General features: G+C 43.3%; 1 protein-coding gene across 2 annotated transcripts; it reads right to left on the bottom strand.

The window, feature by feature from the left end:
• Positions 1-466: 466 nt before the first annotated feature.
• MBD3 (methyl-CpG binding domain protein 3) lies at positions 467-23,439 on the bottom strand. Of its 2 annotated transcripts, none has more exons than XM_069964523.1 (6): positions 23,300-23,439; positions 15,776-15,935; positions 9,484-9,621; positions 9,308-9,398; positions 7,437-7,614; positions 467-1,349 (listed from the first exon to the last, which is right to left on the bottom strand). In XM_069964523.1, exons 1-6 carry the CDS (start codon positions 23,365-23,367, stop codon positions 1,175-1,177), a joined length of 810 nt encoding a protein of 269 aa, XP_069820624.1. In that variant the 5' UTR covers positions 23,368-23,439; the 3' UTR covers positions 467-1,174. The 2 variants fall into 2 exon arrangements, with proteins under 2 accessions (XP_069820624.1, XP_069820623.1); XM_069964522.1 differs by having other exon boundaries at positions 23,258-23,438.
• Between the last annotated feature and the right edge of the window lie 1,240 nt (positions 23,440-24,679).

The raw sequence follows: 24,679 nt of genomic DNA, 5'->3' as shown, positions 1-24,679 counted from the left end.
GCCCCACAAAATAGCCTGGGCACACAATGTAAAGTATGGCTCCCAGCTGTACTTTACATTGTGCTCTATGGCTAATTGGAGTGTGGGCACACCCAAATGTGCCTGCATTCCAATTAACATGATGTGACGTTCACCTGGCCAATACTGCAGTATTGGCTGGGTGAACGTCCGAGACATCGGCCGTTTTTTGACACATCAAACCCTGGCCACGACAAACAGCAGCCAATGCTCACACACACTGTGGGGGATATTTATCAAAGGGTTTAAAACTAATTGTTTAGACTGGTGCAAACTGCCCACAGCAACCAATCACAGCTCAGCTTCCAGCTCTGGTGAAAGGAAAGAGGAGTTGTGATTGGTTGCTGTGGGCAGTTGCACCAGTCTAAATTTACACCCTTTAATAATTCTCCCCGTGTGTGAACATGGTCTTATAGTGTAATACTATAATATATTCAAACACAGAAAGGATTTGTACAAATGTTTAATATTTAGGCATACAGAAAGAAACAATGCAGTGAACACAACAAAAATATAAGCAAGGGAAAAAAAAAACAACTGAATACTAAACTGCATTATACAATAAAATTGTACAATGGCAAAATTACAAGCTATAAATCATTAACATCTTTCTACATATTTACTTGAAACACTAAGAACAATGTGCATGGCTCAAACATGCATATTTTATCTTCCTTGTTCCCCAGCACGGTCCTGCTTGTGAAGCACTTTCTTGTGTCTGCGTCATTGTCTGAGCACCCCTGTGGTCACTAAGCAGACAGGTTCATGTGTCAACATGCTACACAGTGGGGCCGAGCTCTGCTAGAACGGTGTTGACAGGGGAACGAGAAAGGTAAGTATGGAATTTTTTTTTCTATTCTCTAATATACCCCTAATCAGCAGTGTCTTTGTAGTCCTTGGCTCGCCAATTTACTTTTGACTTCTGGCAACATCAGTTACAGTAAAAACATCTGTGGCAAGACTGTAGTGATTAATGTTTAGGAGGAAAATGGCTTCAACTCTATGAGCCTGCAATACTGCCCCCCTCCCCTGGTATATGTATTGTAGAGTTTGTGTAGTTATAATTAGAAATGGTCCTGGGCTTAGTGTCCAATTGGGGTAATATGCCACAAATCTCTACATACTGCAAGGAGACAGTATACTTAATACCTAAAACTTATACATCTTCTGCTTCCTGCTCTCGAATATCTTCCTCCTCTTCATCCTCCTCAAGATCTTTATCAAGTGGGGCACCACCATCCTTCGATATTTCCTCTACATGGGCTAGCATGTCCGCCATAAGAGCTTCTTCCAACTTTTTCCTCACCTGCTGTACAAGTTCCTCCTGTTTCCTAAAAAGTGGTATTAAACATTATAAATGAGCATATTTGGGCTTCAACAACATGGTTGACCCACCCAGGAGAAACCAGCATGGAAAGATGCTAGCTTTTTTTAAAAAAAACAATATTTATTACGAAACACACTGGGAAACAGACTGCAGGCAAGACATAGGTAAGAAGAATAATGCTTACAATATAGTATTTTGCAATAACTTTTCAGACTAAGGGTAGAGAATTCCGCCGTGCTCAGTGTCCCGCTGTGAGTGAATGAGTAGGTGTGCGCTCCTCCACTGCTACTTCTTTGAGCGGAGAGCAGCGGCGGCAGCGGAGCGCACGCTCTCCCATTGAGATATGACACACCGAGGCATGCGTAATTCCACGGCGGAGAGTTTACTCAGTGTGAACATACCCTTAGTGTTGGTACATTTGTCTGTGGGCCAATTACGTTGTGGACGCACATGGTAGTTTAACACAGTACAGTCATATGATTAGGTCTGGCAGCTTAATGAGCAAATCACTGCTGGTCTGAGGTTAATTTAGTGAGTAACGGCAGCAAAGGGAGAAGTATGGAGACAAAGGACATGTGATCCACTAACATAGTTGTGGGATGTGAGTGTGCTGTTACCTTACCACTACCACTAGATTCATACATAACGTATCCGCAGTGGATTTTACATTGCAAGTGTCATCCTGCTGCGAATTTGTAAATGCAGGTCCCCTTAAATTGCCACCTGGACTATACTTTACTTGGTCCACGCTATGGCAGCATCTGAGGCTCCCGTAGGTCCCGCAAAGCCAATCAGTGCACAGCCCCGCCGCAGTCACTGATTGCCTGCATGGGACCTACGGGAGCCGCACATGCAGCTGAAGCGCGGACAAAGTAATTATTGTCTGGGCAGTGGTGGGTTAAGGTGGGGCATTTACATACTCACAGCGGGACAATCCCGCTGAGAGTATGGAATCACATTGAAAATGACACTTTGGTATACGCAGCAGATTTCGTTGCAAACGCAGTGTGAAATCTGCCACAGATACGGTGGGTGAATCAAGCCTAACAGTCAATCAACCCTGCAGAGCGTCAAGACTAGGTACACACCGCCCAGATTACTAGTTCCCACTCCTCTCTGTGCCAGTTTTCTCCAAACTCCACTCAAGACACCACATACGGTAGTAAGCTGTGCACAAGCTGTTTTTGGTGCAGCTGGGAGCTATATCAGCACAATTGTGCTGACCAGTTCCCTTTAAGGTTACAAACCCACTTGGCGGGTCTGCAGCGAGTCTCCATGCTGCGTTTTTGCAGCGAGACTCGCTGCAGATCCCGGCCCTATGCTTTTAATGGCAGACAAACACGCAGCAGGGATGTACATCCCTGCTGCGAGTTTGTCTGCAGCCCACCCCATTAACCCCCCGGCCGCCGGAGCTGATAATTCACCTGATCCCGGCTCCAGCGGTTCCCGATGTCTTCAGCAAGCCGGAGCGGGGACCAGGTGAAGTATATGCTCCAGCCAGCCGCCCGCAGTCCCGGCCGCCCGATCGCCCCCCCGCAGCCCCGGCCGCCCGATGTACATCCCTGCTGCGTGTTTGTCTGCCATTAAAAGCATAGGGCCGGGATCTGCAGCGAGTCTCGCTGCAAAAACGCAGCATGGAGACTCGCTGCAGACCCGCCAAGTGGGTTTGTAACCCAAGAGCTTTTTTTTTTTTTTTTTTTATCTATTTAGCAGATTGCACACAGACAGCTAATTAAAGATAATCTGTGTATCTTTTCTCCAAAACCTATGTAACACTATCAGCACTTTTGGTACTCAATTTTCAGATGGCAAATTCCCTTTAACTAGAAATTTCTGATGCAGCTGATTAATTGTGGCAAGGCGACCTGGGCCTATGCGGAGGATTACCCTTTAAGGACCAAGGCAAATTTTATGACTATGACCTGTGTCACTTTATTCACCAATAACTTGGGAATGCTTTTACCAATCCTTCTGATTCCAAGATTGGTTTTTTTTTGTGACAGATTCTATTTTACGTTAGTGGTAAATTTGAGTTGATAGCTTTAGAAATTTTTTGTGAATAACTCCAAAATGTTGTTAAGGGTGCCTTCACACCTACCGACTCGCAGCATTAACAACGCTGCGAGTCGGCTAGGTCCTGGCAGATCACTGTCAGTACATACACGCAGCGGTCTGAACGACCGCTGCGTGTATGTAAATCTGCCGGCTGCTTAACCCCTTCTGATGCCGACCGGCCGCCTCCCGCTCAGCTCTGTATACATACCTCCTCGTTGCACGGGGTCCCGGCGTCCTGCTCTCCCGCCCGGCCAATCAGTGGCTGCGGCAGGGCAAAACACTGATTGGCCAGGCGCGGGAGCAGGACGCCGGGACCCCGTGGAGCGAGGATGTAATGTATACAGAGCTGAGCGGGAGGCGGCCGGCCGGCATCAGAAGGGGTTAAGCGGCCGGCAGATTTACATACAAGCAGGGGTCGTTCAGACCACTGCGTGTATGTACTGACAGTGCTCTGCCAGGACCTAGCCGACTCGCAGCGTTATTAATGCTGCAAGTCGGTAGGTGTGAAGGCACCCTATAAATGTAAAAAAAAAAAAAAAAAAAAAAAAAAAAAAAAGTGCATTTCTCTACATTTGAAAAACTCTGCTAATAAGGAAAATAGTAATACTGCATTCATTATGTATTAATTCATATCTATAACATGTCTACTTTATTTTAAAAGCATTTGGTGAACATGCTTTTACTTATTTAGGATGTTAGAGGCCGTAAATGTTTAGTAGCAATTTTAAAAATGTTCGGGAAAATTTCAAACTCAGAAATTCTTTAGGCACCAGTTCAGTTTTGGAGTATATTTTAGTGGCCTGTATACTAAAACCCCCCACAATTCAACACATTTTGAAATCTTCACCCTTTCAAGTACTTAAATTTACACTCCTACACCTATTTAACCCTTTGGGCATTTCACAGGAATAACTGCAAAGTAAGAGTGAAAAGTTAAAATTAGCATTTTCTTTCCAGAGATTCCAATGTAATCCTATGTGTTTTTTACAACACCAATTACCGTTACTGATCCACCAATGCTAGCAATTGCCGATGATGGACCCCCTTTGGGGGTCCAGTGGCAATTACAATAAACTGTCAGCTATCAGCTGAAAGTTTAGTTGCAGCTCCCGGTCACTGTTTGCGTAAACAGTGAGCATCTGAAGCAGGTCAATACATTTACTGACTTTTGAGGGAAGGGTTAAAATATTTTGAGCCCTTTGAAAAATCAACTCTTAAAAAATATGTTTTAACATAAAACTTGATAAAACAATTAATTTTCTAATGACATATTTCCCTTAACAGCCCTTGTCTGCTGGCTCGTGCAAAGATATACAGTATTCATGGAGCAATGATTAGGGTATGTGAAAGCCCTTGTATTTCCTACTTCTGGTAACTTGTTGGGAGGGGTAAGAAGGTCCTTGAAATAGGTAAAGTCAAGAACAGACAGGAAACTAGTTTGCAGAGCCTTCAAAATACTCAATTACAAATAGCTGGATTGTTCGTGCAACCATTTAAATACATCATACATTTAAATACATACACTGAATAGACATTAACCCCTTCATGCATAAGGACATACCGATCCTTCGAGTGGGGGAGTTAAAAGAGGGGTCACGCAGTGACCGCGTTCTAAAGCACGGGTATTACTCGATCGCCGAGTCCAGCTAATTAGCCCAACTGCATTTATATGGCTATAAACAAGCCATCCCTGGTGTCTAGTGGCAGGATTGCGCTCCAGCAGCACATTGTAATCAAACACTGATCTCTCTGATCAATTCTCTCTCTATGGATATTAGATATTTATATATGTTAGAGATAGATCTATATTAGAGATAGATAGATAATGCATTGATCTTTATGAGAGATCAGTGTAACAATAAAAGTACTGAATAAAAAGGACTAAATATGACAGAAAAAAAGTTTCTTCATTAAAGGGAACCAATCACCGGAAAAACGCATATAGAGCTTTTGAAATGTGCTGTTAGAGCACACAGCACACTTGCCACACGTGTTTCCATAGCCTCCGTGCCTTCCCCGTGTAAGCTGCAAAGTAACTTTATAAAACTGGCGCCCTGTATGCTAATTACCTGAGGTAGTCACCTGGGCGGTGTTCGGCTAGCAGGTAGTCACTGTCCCCTGGGCGTGCTACCGCTGTAATCACGCCCCTCTGGGCGTGATTCAAATGGCCGAGTAGCTGTGACATTCTGATGCCGGCCGCCGCCGCACATGCGCAGTGCAGCCGCTTCCATTCCGGCGGTACTGCGCCTGTGCAGAATAGCCTCGAATAGCCTGTTAGCCGGAGTTCGAGGCTATTCTGCACAGGCGCAGTCCAACCGGAATGGAAGCGGCTGCACTGCGCATGTGCGGCGGCGTCCGGCATCAGTACGTAAGCGCGCCGACGTTGGGCATGGCGCGCTCCCGAGTGACGCCACAGCCACTCTGACATTTGAATCACGCCCAGAGGGGCGTGATTACAGCGGAAGAACGCCCAGGGGACCGTGACTACCTGCTAGCCGAACACCGCCCAGGTGACTACCTCAGGTAATTAGCATACAGGGCGCCAGTTTTATAAAGTTACTTTGCGGCTTACACGGGGAAGGCACGGAGGCTATGTAAACACGTGTGGCAAGTGTGCTGTGTGCTCTAACAGCACATTTCAAAACTCTATATGCTTTTTTCCAGTGATTGGTTCTCTTTAATAAAAAAATCCCCCCCCCACAAAAAAAAAAATACATATATAATATAATAATATTATATATATATATATATATATATATATATATATATATATATATATATATATATATATATATATATATATATATATATATATTATTCATATAAGATGCTCTAGCCAATCACCCCCAAGGATGCGATCGGTAATAAACATTGTCTTAGGGTTGATATACAGTTACATTTCACAGTGAAATCCAATGCAATACTTTGTACTGTTATGGACTACTGTATGGCTCCGAATTCTCGCAGTGGATTTTCATTCCGATGCAAGAATGTAGCCACTGCCTAGTAACTAGTTAGCTGCCAGGCCTTAAACAGATTATAGGCAGTCGCTATATTTTCACAGCGAAATGAAAATCCACTGCAAGAATTCAGAGCCATACAGTAGTCCACCACAGTACAGAGTATTACAGTGGATTTTGCTATGAACTCTATGGGTGAATCTAACCTTAGGGCCAGTTCAAACTGAGCAAGATCGTCGGGATTTCCGCCACGGAATCCCGCTGTGCTCAGTGTGCTGCTGTAAGTGAATGGAGAGGGCGCATGCTCCTCCACTGCTGCCGCTCTCCGTTCAAAGAACTAACATGTTCATTCTTTGAGAGGAGAGGAAGCGGACAAGCGTGCGCTCTCCCATTCGCTCAAATCAGGACACTGAGCGCGGCGGGAATCGCAGCTGAGCATCTGATGACATGGCAGAGGGGGCCCGGCACGAAGGACGGCTAGAGCGGTTCGGCCGGCCTCCCGAAGATGTCTTTATTGTCCCAAGATGGCGGCGGGGGTCGACAGTAATGCGGCGAGTATAATGCACCACACTTCCGTGGTGGAGGGGGGTGGGGTTTGGGGGAACACAGGAAAGGGGGCCATTCACTTACATAACACACTTACATTACAAAGTTGTATAGCTTTGTAATGTGTGTTATTTTGTGAATAAATGTTTAGCGCACTACCCCTTTAATTAGCAGGAGCGGCGATCGGCCTAGAGCAGTCAGGATTGCGGCAGTTCAGAGTGGGGTCGTTGCACGGCCCCCCCTGAACTTCCCTAGCAGCTCGAAGGCATAAATATACGTCATCCATCGTTAAGGGGTTAAATGCATAACACCTTGTGTATAGGCAACAACTTAATACGTTTTGCACAAGTGAAACTGACTATAGGACAAAGTGCAAGCTTTAAATAAAAAAAAATATATATAAAATATTCGCAGGAATTGGCTGGAAGGAGGTGCTGCATGACTTTTTAGATAAGGTGGGAAGAGCCATACCAATATACTTTACTTTTTTTTTTTAAACAATTTTTACGGTCATAAAGGTATAGATCTACCTGATGTCCTCATCCGTTACCATAAATGCTTTGCACAGTGGCTGAGAAGTATTAAGCCAGACTCCTGGGTTCTTTTCCACAGCAGCAGACAACTGACCAGTGATTGGCATGGTGCTTGTATGTAGGGCACTGGCAATAGCAGAAAGAAGTGTTTCATCAGTACATCCAGGGCCTACACCTAGAAATGAAAGCAGGAACACCATAGTTAAAGGTTAAAAGAATTTTTCTTATTTATTTAAGTACCACAAAATATGAGAACTGTTTGTTCATGGGTTTCAAGCACAAAACAATTGATATCCTATTGACAGGCTAGAAATAGTTGATCTGACAGTCTCCCTTGCATATCAGCTATTTTGTGCCCGTGCTACAGCAAAAACAGATGGAAGCAGTTGGCTTCCTTCCCTTGTAGTGGCAGAACTGGTACAAAGCACCCATATTTTTCTAAGCTTGGACAAGCCTTTTTTTGTTTAACCCCTTCAAGACCAAGACCAAAATTACCCATATGACCGCGCCAATTTAATTTTTTTTCCTCTACTTCTAACAGCTCGGCGCTTTATAGCACATTAGACACACAGGGCGTACATCCTGTACGTCCTAGGTTGTATAGGGGTTAAACATATACCGTATTTTCTTCCCCAAGATACAATAACACAATAACAAAACAACCAATTACAAAGCTTACAGTACACAATAGGCAGCTCTTGTAGATTAAAACATTTCCCTTTAAAATGAAATCACAGAATGTTTCAAGTGTACATAGGCATGAAGTATGTCAAGTTTTAAGGTATCAATTGTTCAAAAATAATAAAAGCATTTGTGTATGTTCTGGAAGCACAGCTGGATATAGGAAAAAGTTATTGTATGTCTCCTTCTCCTTACATCTATATAACAGCTATCACTGCAATAAAGCAAATTTTTCTTCATCCTAAGGAGTCGTAATAAAATAACTTAAATGGTATGGAAGAGAAAAAGTCGCAATATTTTTCGCAAATCAATGTGAAAAAAAAATATACACACAACAAAGTGTAACTACAATGATAAATTTCCTCTATGGGCCAGTTCATACGGAGTAAAACTGGTGGAATTCCATAGTGGAACTCTCCGCCACGGAATCCCACCAACCTCTGTGTCATACGGGCAGTCTATGGGAGGCTCGCACGCCTACTTTCTCCGTGTAGAAGAATTGACATGTCAATTCTTCTGAGCAGAGAAATGAGGAGTGTGAGCCTCCCATAGACTGCCAGTATGACACGGAGGCTGGCTGCCAGTTTTACTCCGTGTGAACTGGCCCTATGACTGTAAAATGAGTAAGGAGTAGCAGAAAATTGAGCCATGACCTCTATAAACATATATACTGAAAATACTTAGTGTGGAAATAAAAAAAAAAAATCTAAATTATTAAAATTAAATATTGGATTTTTGGCAGTATTTTTTTTATGTCTATTTGTTTTAAACATACAATATTCCAGCTTTTATTTGAGGTTGTAAATTAAAAACAAAAATAAAGAGCGCTGATACGGTCTCTTTCTCTCTTCCTCCATGGGGTGGCTGGGTTGGGTGATTTTAGTTTTTTTTTTTTTTTATGTGCAATGCAAAAATGGTAGGAAAAATTTTAGTCTTGACCTAAATCTTGTTGTAAAATATATATTAAAAAAAAAAAAATTATAGTTTACAGCTGAATGTATCAGTTGAATGAACTGTAGGTTCATCTACAATGTTGTGTTGTGCAGATAAAAATTGGGATGGATGCAAATATTGTTGGCGCCCGTGTTTGTATGTACTTTATTTGTAAATTTATAATAAAGAGAAACAAAATAAAAAAAATGCTAATAGGTTAAGATACTGTAAAATCTATGGTGGAAAGAATTTACCTTGTAGCCCTTTTGGTAATTCCATTGTTTTCACAAGCTCCTCTGCTATGTCAAAAGCATTTAAGCCACTCAGTTTCTTTTCCCAAAAAAGCTGTTCAGGACGATAAACAAGTAGAAGATTACTACTGGGAAGTATTACTGCCAAAATGTATTATACACAATTTGCAAGGAATTACCTGACGCGGCTGGTCTACAGCTTTCTGGGGATCACTCTTCACTTTATTGGTAGGATGGTTTGTCACTTTGGTGACTGGCTGCTTGAAGATGGAGGCAGTCTGTCTTACTGGAAGTGCTGTATTCAGATCAGGCTTTCCCTACAAGATGACACAGTACAGTACAGTGAAACCCCTCTAAAAGAACACTAGTGACATTTTCTTTTCTTCTGTGTATACTAAACCGCTCTTTGAAATGGGCAACCAGGGGTTTTAAGGGGTGCTCTAGAGACTAAACAAACATCAAACGCCTAGTGTGAATGGTGTTATAAGAGAGCTGACCAAATTTGTCTTTTTTTTCTGTGTTTCAGAGGGGAAGTGGCTGCCTCTACTTGGTCGTGCACTCCACCTATCCCACCCAGGTGGTGTAATTACTCGTGCCAGTATAATGCTGCGTTTACACAGAGCGATAATTCGCCCGATTCTATATCTATAATGGGGGGGAGAGGGGGCATCTATAATGGGGGGGAGGAGGGGGCATCTATAATGGGGGGGAGGAGGGGGCATCTATAATGGGGGGTAGAGGGGGTCATCTATAAGGGGAGGGGGTATCTATAAGGGGGGGAGAAGAGGGGGCATCTATAATGGGGGGGGAGAGGGGGCATCTATAATGGGGGGGAGGAGGGGGCATCTATAATGGGGGTAGAGGGGGTCATCTATAAGGGGAGGGGGCCATCTATAAGTGTAGGGCAAACTGGCTGCAGACACTGGGAGATAGATATATGCACAATTATTATTATCAGGGCCCCTCAGGTGTCTGTATTGTAGGGGGTCACTTGCATTAGTCACTAGGTGAGAGATATATCTATCTATATACACATCTTGTGGGGGGTCACTATGGCTGCAGTCATAAGTCCAGCTCAGTATGTATAGACTGTTGCAAGCTTTTAAAGGGAACCTGTCACCCCCGGTGACGGGGTGACAGGCTCCCAACCCCCGTTAGAACCCCCTATACTCACCTCATCGCGCCGGGTCCCGCTTCTGAAGATGGTCGGGTCACGGATATCTCAGCCGCTGCAGCCTGACGCGCACACTGAGAGATGAGTCCAACGCTCATAGAGAATGACGGAGCGCTGGACTCTCCCGTCATTCTCTATGAGCGTTGGACTCATCTCTCAGCGCACGCCGGGCTGCAGCGGCTGAGATCTCCGTGACCCGACCATCTTCAGAAGCGGGGTGAAGATGAGGTGAGTATAGGGGGTTCTAACGGGGGGTTGGGAGCCTGTCACCCCGGTACGGGGGTCGACAGGTTCCCTTTAAGTTCAAGTTCAGAAGAGTAAGCCTCATTAAAAGGCTAGCCAAGTGAAGCTGAAGTACTGAGTCAGACTGGATATGGTTGTCAAGTTGCAAGTTTCCATGTTGAACGTTTTCAAACTAAGAAAAGAAAGGATCTAAAGGAGGAGGAGGAGGAGGAGGAGAAGGATGCTGCCGTGGCCTCTGCACACAGTAAGTCCCATTTAACATAACATTAATTTTACATGGTTTAAAATGTTGGCGACCAAATATTCTATTTGGCGCCTACATTTTTCAGGTTAGGAGCCAATGGCTCCCAGGTAAATTTTTTAGTCTGGAGCCCTGCATAGTACAGTGTAGGACTGCCCCGTTTATGAGGCCACCGTAACGTGGTGGGGTAGTTTACATCATTTTCAAATAACCAAGAGCCTCATTATTCACCCTTTACTTCTCCAAGTAGATAGAAGTACTTTTGTAAGTCTATGCATTTAATTTAATAAAAACTTAACTAAACATATTCTCAACATATTTAAAGCGTAACTATAAAATATTTTGACCATTTAGTTTTAGTTAGTTAAGGCCATTTTAAGAATTTTTGCAATATACAATAATAATCTAAAATGAAGTTTTTCTAATACATGTGGCTGAATGTGCTCTCAGCCCTCTGTCTGCCTGTGCATTACTTGTCCATTCCTGCTGGCCACGCCCCTCTGGAGATCCGTACTGTATGTACGGGTTCTCAGCCAGCAAGGACATGACAGGCAGCTCACACTGTAATCCCCCCACTGCTATATGTAGTGTAGGGCAGGGCTGGTATATGTTGTGAAGGGCAGTGATAGCAGATAATGTGCACATGGATTATACATGTTATTCCCATAAGTCTCTGGTAGGCTCTGCTATGTTAGGGAGGCAGCAGGTGCAGTGTACCCACAGACCCCCAGCTTCCCACTCCTACCTCAGTGTGGAGCCGGCAGCACTGCATCCCCACTGAGCAGGAAGTAGTGGAGGCTGAGGGGGTGATGGCCCCAATATTACTGATTGATGTACAGCCCAGAGTACACCACCCGCAGCTGGAGCAGGGGGCGGGGCTTGCCATCCGGGGGTGGGGCTTATCGGGACATTAATTTGCCCCACACAAACAAATGAATATCCTGCTAGCCCTGCCCTACGCTACACATACCGTCCCTGCCCTACGCTACACATACCGGCCCGGCCCTACGCTACACATACCGGCCCGGCCCTACGCTACACATACCGGCCCGGCCCTACGCTACACATACCGGCCCGGCCCTACGCTACACATACCGGCCCGGCCCTACGCTACACATACCGGCCCGGCCCTACGCTACACATACCGGCCCGGCCCTACGCTACACATACCACCCCGGCCCTACGCTACACATACCGGCCCGGCCCTACGCTACACATACCGGCCTGGCCCTACCATTCACATACCGGCCCGGCCCTGCCCTACCCTACACATACCCGCCCTACCCTACCCTACACATACCAGCCCTGCCCTACACTACATATAACAGTGGGTTAGGGGGATGAATTACATGGGTGGGTATTTTGGCAGAATGCAAATGGTCTGTACATCATGTGTAGTATTAACTCTTTCTGCCAGTTAGAGGTCACCCAGCTTTCCCAGATCACCCATCTTCCATCACCTGATACTCCACCAGCAACCCGCTGATTCATAGTAGAGCTAGCTGTGTGCACTGAGGGAGATGAGGGAGAGGCCACGCCCACTTTGTCAGCCAGAAGAAAAATTCTTTTAAAGGGTATCACATGGGCTTTTTATTTGAGGAGTTTCATTTTTTGGTCACTTAAATTATAGTTGCGTTTTAAATCTCCTGAGTACCCCTTTAATTGGCCAGACACTTCATGTGGAACTCATACCAAGGAAAAACACCTGATATGTTAACCTACTTTAAAGGCTGAGGCCACAGCTCTAGGCTTTTCTGCACCAAAGAGTGCACTTGTTCTCTTTTTTTCTTTTGAACCAGCACAAGACTAAAAGCTGCATTCAGGAGACTGAACCTGGATACAAGTTAGGTTGGGTTCACACTACATTTTTCCTATCCAAATCTTTTAAAAAAAAATTGATGGAAAAAAAAAACCTGATGGAATTTGTGTGCATCCGTTATTCCATTGATTTCCATTATATGAAAAAAAAAAAAAAATCAAAAAGGATCTTTTTATTTTTAAAGGGGAACTCCAGATAAGAAAAACTTGTTTTCTATTAAAAGTTTATATATAATATATATATATATATATATATATATATATATATATATATATATATATATATATATATATATATATATATATATATTTATATATATATATATATATATATCTATACAATGTATTACTGTATCTGTACGGTTCTGTCATACTGGTAGCTGATAGAAATCCAGGTGTGATGATCCAGGAGGCTTGGCTGGATCCCCCAATCCCCTGAGTGATTCAACATCTCTGACCAGCCAGAAGCAGCTGCTGCACTGATTTCTCAAATTGTGCAGAAGTCTGCAGTGAAATTAGGGCTGTGTTCACACATGTTGGAGTGTCATTGCAGTACTGCAGCGTATTTACAAAAATGATGCAGTAACACAAGTAAATGATGCTAAATGGCAAAGAGTATCAGAGCCTTATTGTGGGGCTCAACTTCAAAGATAACAGATGCTTGATTATAATATGTGTGTGAAAATGAAAAGAAAAAAAAAAAAAAAATCAAAAAGTTCTTTACTTTTTTCCAATATCAGCGTTACAGGTAGAGAATACAGGTTGCTGTGTGGTGTTACAGGTAGAGAATACAGGGTGCTGTGTGGTGTTACAGGTAGAGAATACAGAGTGCTGTGTGGTGTTACAGGTAGAGAATACAGTGTGGTGTTACAGGTAGAGAATACAGTGTGCTGTGCGGTGTTACAGGTAGAGAATACAGGGTGCTGTGTGGTGTTACAGGTAGAAAATACAGGAAGTGCATAAACACAAAACAGAACAAAACCCCGCAAAACAAATGGATTTTTGTTAGTTTCAAAAATGGAATAGATAGGTAAGTAATGCTTCTTCAGAAGTTTCATTTTTTTAAACCTCTACCTGGAATTCCCCTTTAACGGACGCAAAAACAAGGTTGTTAACGTTTGTGTGTCTGTTAAAAAAAACTGATCCGTTTTGATACTTTTACACACAATGAAAGTCAATTGATAAACGGATGCTCACAAATACATCCATTTTTCATCTTTTTTTGCAAAAACAAAAGAAAAAAAAAACTGATTGCAAAAATGTAGTAGTGTGAACCCAGCCTAAGTCTGTTTTACAGCATGATAACTAAAAATAATGAATGTAAATTGCAAACAGGCTTTATATCACATCTACTGTTGATTTAGAAAGTTGTTAACAGTGACATTTGAAGAGGCAATGTGTTGCTGATGGGTGGGACATGCGAGTCCCAGATAACATTTTAAAAGGGGTAGTGCGGCGCTAAGAAATTATTCACAAAATAACACACATTACAAAGTTATACAACTATGTTATGTATGTGAATCGCCCCCTTCCCCGTGGTTCCCCCAACCACCGCATGTGGACCCGAAAAGTGTAGTGTACCATACATACCTGACGCACATCGTCCCCGATCTTCTGTCAACGACGTAATCTTCGGGAGGCCGGCCGAATCGCGTCATCAGCTGCTCAGCCGCGATTGGCTGAGCACAGTTATGTTCAGCCAATCGCGGCTGAGTAGCCGATGACTCGGCAGAGATTACGTAGTTGACAGAAGATTGGGGACGATGCGCGTCAGGTATGTATGGTACACTACACTTCCGGGTCCACGTGCAGGGGTGGGGGAACACAGGGAAGGGGGCGATTCACATACATAACATACATTACAAAGTTGTATAACTTTGTAATGTGTGTTATTTTGTGAATAATTTCTTAGCGCTGCACTACCCCTTTAGGCACCCACTCTATTCACTACAAGAGTGAAGAGGTATTCCATCCACCTGACCTCCAAGATCCTTGATAACAGTTCTAGGGTTGAAGGTGAGGTTTGGCTTTTCCAATGTGTAGATATAAGGCATCTGACAGCTGTAACAATGTGTAGAAGAAACTGCAGTCAGGGGGAAGCAGGTTCGGCAGGACAGAATAAATTGAGGCCTAATCGAGGTAGTGAAACAACGTAGACTTTCAAACATAGTAGGGAGACAGTGTTGTCCTGGAAAAGTAAGTGAGCATAGTGCTTAAAGGAAATTTGTCAGCACCTTGGCCCTCCCTGAGATGTTGACAGTGTGCTGTAGTTGGCAGTCACCTTGTGAGCATGTTACCTTCTGGTAATTTGTCCGTGGAGGGGATTTTGTGCCATAACGGGTGTTCCGCTGTAATGAGTCAAAGACGAGTTGTGGCTCGGAGTTTGTGCCACCCTCTGGTACGCCTCAACCCTGTTTTCTCCTCCTTCCTCTTGATGAATAATCAATGCTGCCCGACCTCCTGCTCGCTCATGCTGTCAGCCAGGGTCTGAGTGTTTATTTCAGACACAAACTGCCTACGGAGGACTGAGCTGTAATGAGTCTGTGTTAGAGCTGTGGTGTAGGGATAATTCACCTCTCGTCTCCAGATTGGGTGGGGTTTCAAACTCTGTTCCATTGAAGTAAATGGAAGTTCATTGCAAACCACACCTGAACTGGAGAGAACAGTAGGGAAAAAAAATGGCCATATATTTGTAGCGCTAGATAACCCCTTTAATGTAGAAGAGGGAGGAGAAAGCATTGGTGACCCATCATGCTCACTAGGGGACTGCCAACTACCGCACACTGTCAGCACTGGGACCAGGTTCTGACAGATTCCTTTAACTTGCAAGTAGAAATCAATATGGCTCTTTTAAATTCTGTTCTTAAAAACCACTTAAAAGGATTAACAGCCAAAGTTATAAGTAGCAGCTATAAGCTGTCCGACTGTGTGAGATGTAAAATCATCCCTGTACACCATTTGTTTCTTGTGGCACTGCTTATATTTAACTATATACCTTGGCCTGGTTCAGTCCATCATATCGCATACGTTGGCGGTTCTTGTTGATCTTGCTCATCAACATTTTTCCTGTACGAAAATCAAACGTGCTTAGGTCCATGGAGTTACCAAGATATCTTGCCAGCTGCGGCTTACTACGGAACTTCTTACCACTTGGGCTAAAAGAAAAGAAGACAAAATAAAGTCAACCTAAAGACTACTTAACAATTTTACTCATGTGATTTAGGTCTCTGGTAAGTGAACATAAAATAAAGACATGCACGGTAAAGACACTTCCCCACCCAAAAAAAAAATGTAAAAAGAATTTAAAGTCTAAGAAAAGTAAATATACATTAATAGAAAACTAATATAGCATGGATTCAACTGATAAACGCAATTCCATAGCATTGCTTAAACTGCCAACGTTTAAAAACAGACCAAATAAAATTAAAAAACAACAACATATTTGGTACTTTTAAAAGCGATGCTGTCTGCCCCCCCCCCCCAATCCACTCTGAGCTGCTGGTACTGTTCTAGATATTTTGGTAAAACAGGCTCTGTCACACCTCACAGAAGGTCCGCAAAATTTACAGACGTGTGAATAAAGCCTTAGGATTCTTTTACACACATGGATTTGTCGGACAGATTATTAAAGCCAAAGCCTGGAATGGTCCCAGCAAAAAGTGCCCGCCCAGCTGGAGTACCCCTTTAAAAAAGATCCCAGGAGGGGATTGAAGCGCTCACAATGCAATAAAGATTGTTTTCATCTGTTTCCAAGTCCTGGAGTGCAGCAATAACAATTTTTTGTGAACTGCTCCTTTTAATGGACTTCTGTTGTCAAAATAACTTAATTATATATCAAACTATTTAAAAAATTTTGATAGGGAAACTAACATCAAGTTATACACAAACCTGCTGTAATGTACCTGTGGGAGAATTGGAGATTTAGTTGGATCCCCTATTGATTGTGTGCATATAGATCGATATTTGTATCCCTGACTCCCTTGTTTCTTTTCCTCAGTACACCAGACACCTGGTTGAAAAGTACATCAGAGTGGGACAGTGTGGTCAATACTGAATTTATGATTAGGGGTAGAGCCGAAAGCGTATTTCGGGGGCTATTTAGGGCGGGCGCCCCAGGTACCCTGTGCGAGTAGAGTTATGGTGTGTTTACACAGAGATTTATCTGACAGATCTTTGAAGTCAAAGCCAGGAACACACTTTAAACAGAGAATGGGTCATAAAGGAAAGCCTGAGATTTCTCCTCTTTTCAAATCCATTCCTGGCTTTGGCTTCCAAAATAAATCTGTCTGTGTAAACGCAGCATTAGCCGGAATTATTTCAACTTTGCTTCATACATGATCTACTTAGACCCAAGGCTGTGGAGTCGGAGTCGGAGCTAGTTTTGGCTGGAGTCGGAATCGGAAAAAAAATGTACAGACTCAGACTCCCAGCTTTAAAAAAAAAAAAAAAAGTCTTGTAAAATTCATATCAAAATATCATTTTTTTTTAAAAGGTTTTGCTCATGAACATATATTATGAGCAACATTCTAATAGGACACTGTCCCTATTACATAAGGGTGGTCATGGAAAAGTTGTCGGTCACTATTTGGCAGCTTGTTTCTTAGCTGGAAGAGTCCATTGTGAGGGGGGAGATCTATGCTGTTCTCTCCCTGGATGCTGGATGACTGTATATGAGCAGCAGTGTAATATGAAGATTTCCTGTGTAATCTAGAGGAGGAGGAGAATACATAAGTAGTGTAGCTGTAACCTCTGTCCTCAGTGTGGTGTTTTCTCTCTGGGAGAAGATTGTGTGTTTTTCTTCAGTGTTCTATGGCTGCAGGTGTGTGTGTGTATGCTATGGCTGCAGCAGGTTGTGCGTGTGTGTGTGCGCATGTGTGTGTGTGTGTGCACTATGGCTGCAGCAAGCTGTCTGTGTATGCTATGGCTGCAGCAGGCTGTGTGGTGTGTGGGTGGGTGTGTGTGTCCTAACAGTGACCTTCTATATCACTGTGTGACCTCTATATCACTATGTGTGACCCCTCTCTATATCACTATGGCTAACCTCTATATTACAGGTATCTGGCATTGTTAGCAGTGTGATGAATGTTTAGTTAGAAACATAGAAAACTGTCAGCAGGAAAAGACCACCTGCTCCATCTGGTCTAGTTGTGAGTAGTTCAGGACATGGAGGCTGGAGACTGGCTGCATCCACTGCACACACAGGAGAAGCTGCTTTATATACAGTATTCCTTTATTCCCTCAGAAGTCGCCCCAGGATCATACAGGACATTAGGGAGAAACTGCTGAGCCAGTGTGATAAATAACTCCCCTGGTATATGACTGGCCATTTATGAAGGAGCAGGAGTGGGTGTCGGTCCTGATAAAATTCAGGAGTCGGAGTCAGTGTTGGAACTGCGGCTTACCGACTCCACAGCCCTGCTTAGACCTATTGAGTGTTTTTGTTGTGGGGAGTAATTTTATTGATATCAGATTAAAAGGTTACGTTTAAATTGTATACCCCCTTCTGGAAATACTATTGACTATTGGTCCTGATTGAGAATAAATATTTTACATGTGATTGGCTATAGTGATTGTCTGTCAATCATCCCCCAGTTTATTGTAGTCCACAATCCAATAAATTTAGGGTCCATTTAAACAGAGAGATTATCTGACAGATTATCTGCCAAAGATTACAAGCGAAAGCCAGAAACAGACTATAAACAGAGATCAGGTCATAAAGGAAAGCCTGAGAGTTCTCTTTTTTCAAATCCATTCCTGGCTTTGGCTTCAAATCTTTGTCAGATATTCTCCACCAATGCTGGAGATGGGGAGGTGAGAGCATGGTATTTCTTTCAGCCTTCCCAGCACTTTTAAGGACAACTCCAGGCAGAATGTTTTTTTTTTTGCTTAAGTCATACCAGGCTCTTTTTGACAGTATAAACTAGCAAAAGAACAGATGGCTCTTAAAACTTATAAGGACAAATACTAACTAAGGACTGAGGACAAATTCAAAAATGAGTCCTGAAGAGGGGAGAGAATGGGTGTCAATTTACACAGGTACAAATAATAAAAATGGACCATATTATGCACTACTAGTAACTACGGGTAACCTGGTAATGATTACTGGTAATGTGTGTAATCTGGTTTTAATCCACAGCTAGTAACTGCAATTAGAATTGCGAAATTACTAGGGGGGAAAAAAAGTGATACATGGTGCAGGGCTTTGAAGTCGGTAAGCTGCAGCTTACCTAAGGGAAAAGTAGGAGATTGCACGAGGGCCGACCTAAGTACCCCCTGCCGATCTCCTTATCGGGCCCAGCCGGCTCTGTTATGGAGAAAAGTGAACTTCCTTAAATACCTCTTTAACCCCTTCATGACCAAGGTTATTGATGCCCAGATCAAATTAATGCTATGTTCCTCCTCACCTTTTATTTTTCCACCTACAGGGCTGGTTGGGGTGTGGGGTGTCATTTTTTTGCACCATGATCTCTAGTTTTTATTGGTATATTGGTGTGAAAGAAAATTTTTGATCGCTTTTTTACTACTTTTTTTTCTGATATATAATTTTTAAAAAAATCAGCAATCTTTTTTTTTTTTTTTTTTTTTATTTACGCCCTTTACCGTGCAGGAACAATATTGTTATATTTTAATAGATCGGACAATTCTGCATGCTGCGATATATAACGGTGGTGATTTAATAAACTGGTGTAAAGTGAAACTGGCTCAGTTGCCCCTAGCAACCAGATTCCACCTTTCATTTTCCAAAGTGTCTGAGGAATGAAAAGTGGAATCTGATTGGTTGCTAGGGGCAACTGAGTCAGTTTCACTTTACACCATGTTTGATAAATCTCCCCCCAAATGTTTATTTATTTTACATATTTTTAGAATGGTCAAGGAGTGGTACCTCAGTTTAAGAATAAGTTGGATTAAGAGCATTTTGCAAGAAGAGCTTGGTTTGAGTAACTTGATTTAAAAGGGGTAGTGCGGCGCTAAACACTTAATTCACAAAATAACACACATTACAAAGTTATACAACTTTGTAATGTGTGTTATGTATGTAAACGGCCTCCTCCCTGTGTTTCCCCCCACCCACGCTAGACCCGGAAGTGTTGGTGCATTATACTTACCGCATTCATGTCCCATCAGTCCCTCATGCCGGCCGCCCTTTGCCGCGTCATCAGCTGCTCAGTCGCGGCTGAGCAGCTGGTTGACACGAATGCGGCGAGTATACTGCAACAACACTTCCGGGTCTAGCGTGGGTGTGGGGGGGGGGAAACATGGGGAAGGGGGCCATTCACATACATAACACACATTACAAAGTTGTATAACTTTGTAATGTGTGTTATTTTGTGAATAAATGTTTAGCGCCGCACTACCCCTTTAGGAGCTCCTTGTACTGGGTGGGAAGGGGAGCAGGTCTGCATAATGTGATCTACAGCACTAGGAAGTCTTTCTTCACCTTCCAAATCAAAGCAGATCCACACGCTGGGGCTTCAATCAAGGGACAGGACTGTGGAGGTAATCTCTTTAAAGCTGTAACCCCTCTATGTGCCTGATCATTCCTTCATGCTCCCTGCAGTCTGTCAGCCTTTGTGTTTCATATCCTCTCCATTCCTGCTATAATGTGCTTGCACTCACACTCAGCTATACACACTGCTGCTATAATGTGCCTGCCATTCACACTGCTGTATAGAAACATTTCTGTCACTGTCCTACTTACTATACATTATACTCCACATGCTGTTTGGCTGTACTGTGCAGTAACTTATAATCAGGGCTGTGGTCCCAGCTCCGACTCAAACTCCTGCTCCTGAATTTTATCAGGACCGACTCCTTCATAAATGGCCAGTCAGATACCAGGGCAGTTATTTATCACACTGGCTCAGCAGCTTCTCCCTAATATCCTACATGATCCTGGGGCGACTTCTGATGGAATAAGGAAAGATAAAGCAGCTTCTCCTGTGTGTGCAGTGGATGCAGCCAGTCTCCAGCCTCCATGTCCTGAACAACTCAGAACTAAACTAGATGGAGCAGGTGGTCTTTTCCTGCTGACAATCTTCTATGTTTCTAACTAAATATTCACTTTACACAAAGAAACACTGCTAACAATGCCAGATACCTGTGATAGAAAGGGGGTCACACATAGTGATAGAGAGGGGTCACTGTGGCAGCACAGGGATGGGTAAATAGGACTTCTTTATTATGAACCACCAAGCCCTGTCCCTTAGACTTTTCCACTGTTGCCCAGAATACCCCTTGAATTACTGCCTCTCTCATACACAGCCCGCTGCAGCCATATCATACACACTGCTGCAGCCACTGCACACATACACACACAATCTTCTCCCAGAGACAAAACACCACATTGAGGACAAAGGCTACTGCTGCATTACTTCTCTATATTACACAGGATTTCTCCCTATTACACTGCTGCTCATATACAGCAGAACAGCACAGATCTCCCCCCAAACAATGGACTCTTCCAGATACAAAACAAGCTGCCAAATAGGGACCGACTACTTTTCCCCGACCACCCTTATTTAATACGGCCAGTGTCCTATTAAAATACTGCTCATAAAATATATTGATGAGCAAAACTTAATATTCATATCAAAACTCCATTCTACATTTTTTAAAGATTTTTTTTTTAAGCTGGAGTCGGTACATTTTTTCTGCCTATAATATAACATATTCAGCTGTTTCTGAATGTTTGTTTCATTAGTTTTACATGTTATTCAGAATAAAAAAAATATATTTTTGGGGTGTGGAACCAATTGTCTGCTTTTCAAGGATTTCTTATGGGAAAATTTGCTTTGGTTTAAGAGTGGATTTGGATTACAAGCGCGGTCCTGGAACGAATTATGCTCGTAATCCAAGGCACCACTGTTTCTTAAACTTTTACCTGGGGGTGGGGTGGAGGGGTTATAAAGTGTTTTCAAAGTACTTAAAAAAATAAATAAATAAAAAGGTTTTTAAACATTTATTTTACTGTTTAACATGTAATCATTAGATTGCATAGATCAGTACTATCAGCGATCTGTACATAGAGTCTGCCTGAGAGCAGACTATGTACAGATCGCCCATCAGACAGGACTGAGGTATGCGTCTTACCCCTGCCTGTCGGTACAAGTGATCGGGATCAGTAAGTGACAGGTACTTAACCTGTCATTGACTTCCTTAAACGCCACGATTGCTATGCATTGCAGCATTCAAGGGGTTAATGACAGGCAGCTGTGCAATCGCAGCTGTCTGTCATTATCCTCAGCTCCGGGGACACTAATATGTTCAGGGCTGCTCACACACATCAAAGCCCTCTGACAGTCACGAGCATATATATATCTATATATGTATTGCTGACTCGGAAGGGGTTAATGAACTCACAAAATGTTACTTTGAATGGTGCAGATTTTACAGGAGTAAGTAACATACAGGCCTCACAAATCCACTTCAAATTCTGATTTATTTAGGGACCAGAGCTTTTATGGCTTAAAAAAATTAAACCTTTTTAAAAAACAAAACTAAATGTTCTTTAAAACATAAAAAAAAAAACATTTAAAACACTTAAAATAACTTCTGACATGTCATTTGGCATGTCAAAAGATATTCATCAAAACAGGTCTAGCTGATGAGGCCCACTGTGATTAGGAGATATAACCAGGGAAAGAGCTCAGCACCTGTGTGAATTCACTCCCTGGCTGTACCTGCTGATTAATTCCAACACTAAGGGCCCTTTTACACAGAAAGATTATTTGACAGATTATGTGCCAAAGATTTGAAGCCAAAGCCAGGACTGGATTTGAATAGAAGAGAAATCTCAGGCATTCCTTTATGACCTGATCTCTGTTTATAGCCTGTTCCTGGTTTTGGCTTCAAATCTTTGGCAGATAATGTTTCTGTGTAAATGGACCCTAAGGGGTCATCCGGACGTCCTCCGATGCTCAGCCGCGATTGGCTGAGCATAACGGTACACGGGTGGGGGTGGTGGGACATGGGGAAGGGGGCCATTCACAGACATAAAATACATTACAAAAGTTGTATAACTTTGTAATGTGTTATTCTGTGAATAATTATTTACCGCCGCACTACCCCTTTAAGGCTCTGTTCACAGCTGACGGCTTTCTGCTCTCTCTCTCAGGGGCCAGCAGGACTGCACATGCCTGATGGATCTGTGACTACAGGATCTCGCATGATGCTAGGGGGCCGCACATGGGGGTCTTCCTCTGTACCTGGGATAATTCCACAGCACACAGGCGGTAACAGAGGACAAAGAGCAGCGTGTGGTGCAGCCTGGTGCTCAGGGCCGGCATTCCTCCACATCCAGCTCCTTTACCGACAGTCCCTCGGTGCCCGCGTGCAGCGCCGCACATCAGGGGAGGAAGGTTCCTGCACGGTACCCGTAGCGCGCGACATTAGGACGCCTGGGGGGGGGGGGGCTGCTATCTATCAGCCCCCACTGCCTACCGTGGCGTTTACCCCCACTAATTCAAATCAAACCAACCTATAATAGTAGACATCGCTCTTGCCAGCGGACAAGCCTGACCTGCGGGTCACCTCCTCCTTTTTCCAGCCCTGGGGCAGCGCCGAACACTCCCAACGTTTTCTCTCCATCCCGCTGCCGGTCGCTCTCACGAGATCCACACCGCGTATCCCTCCGCCGACAGGCACAGTCACCGATTGGTTGACAACCGCAAGTGAGAGTACACGTTGATTGGTGGACATGCTGCGTGGGCGGGGCTTCCAACTACGCCGCTATTGTTTTAGCAGAAAGTCGTAGAAGTAGCGCGCAGATCTCGCGACACTTGCCGCCATGTTAGGAGGCCGTGGTGAGGGTTTTGTGGGTCACGTGAAAGTGCGCGCTCATTTCATTGTTAGGGCTGCTCCAATGCAACTACGGGGTAACCGAGCCTAGGTGCAATGCAGAAAACAAAACCTTCACATGTAGCAGAGAGGTGGAAAGCTTTGATCTGAGTGTTCAGACCCCGATCAATCCATAGAAGGGGCTAGAAGCACATTTTCTCTGAATTATGTGCAGTGTGACCGAGCCAGAATGCTAGTGTAAGCTACAGGGAGAGGGGTGCTCAGCCCTGCTCTTCTCTCTGCTCCTACTAGTCATTGCTTTACTCCACTCATCAAATATGGACGTGTCAAAAATGTTTGACCCACCTCCATATTTGATGGGTGGAGTAAAGCAATGACCAGATTTGAGTGACAAGTACTCAAATCTGTAGTAAAGTATAAGGTTTGGTTCACACATGGCATTTTACACTACAAACATCATGGCTGACGTTTGGCTAAAATGTTCCAGCCACATTCAATAGGCGAATGTGAAAATTTGTACCGTTTTGGTGCTTTTTATGCCAATTTTCATTTTTGCACTTTTGTTTTTACCTCCTTGCATTTAAAAGGCCCTAGTACTAATTGTACTGTGCAATGACAGACTTAATTTTTGCATAAAATACGTTGCCAAACCAGAAAGATATATGCGGGGTGAAACATTTTTTTTTCTTTTTAATTAAGGGTTCTGTGTTTACGCCATTCACCCTTTGGTACAACATGTTATATTCCTCAAGTTGGTACGATTACAATATGTAACTTGTACAACTTTTATTTTATTTGACAGCTTTTAAAAACTTACAATCTTTAAAAAAAACTAAATGTTATAATTATAACCCTTTTATCCTTTGGTCTATGGGGCTTTGTGAGGTGTCATTTTTTGCACCATGATCTTTACTTTCAATCAGTACCTTACAACTTTTTATTGCAATTTTTCTAGATTTGATGCAAACAAAAATGCACAATTTTGACCCCAGTGGGTCTTTGAATGGATTCTTCCTGTCAAGCTTCCGGGTGCCTGTCTCCTGCCGAGGTCCTCACTCCCCCTTGCCCCTCCCCCTCACTGAGGAGAGGACTGCGTGGGACC

This window comes from Dendropsophus ebraccatus, chromosome 3 (genome assembly GCF_027789765.1).
Source record: "Dendropsophus ebraccatus isolate aDenEbr1 chromosome 3, aDenEbr1.pat, whole genome shotgun sequence".
Taxonomy (NCBI): domain Eukaryota; kingdom Metazoa; phylum Chordata; class Amphibia; order Anura; family Hylidae; genus Dendropsophus; species Dendropsophus ebraccatus.
Note: the sequence above shows the minus strand (reverse complement) of the source record. Positions and strands in the feature narration are given on the sequence as shown.

Excerpts from the sequence above, each read along its gene's own strand:
- MBD3 (XM_069964522.1), bottom strand. The coding sequence starts at position 23,367 with ATGGAGAGAAAACGTTGGGAGTGTTCGGCGCTGCCCCAGGGCTGGAAA. Across the intron at positions 9,622-15,775 it reads ATGGACTGAACCAGGCCAAG|GGAAAGCCTGATCTGAATAC; the intron begins GTATATAGTTAA and ends GTCATCTTGTAG. Across the intron at positions 7,615-9,307 it reads ATTACCAAAAGGGCTACAAG|GTGTAGGCCCTGGATGTACT; the intron begins GTAAATTCTTTC and ends TTTCATTTCTAG.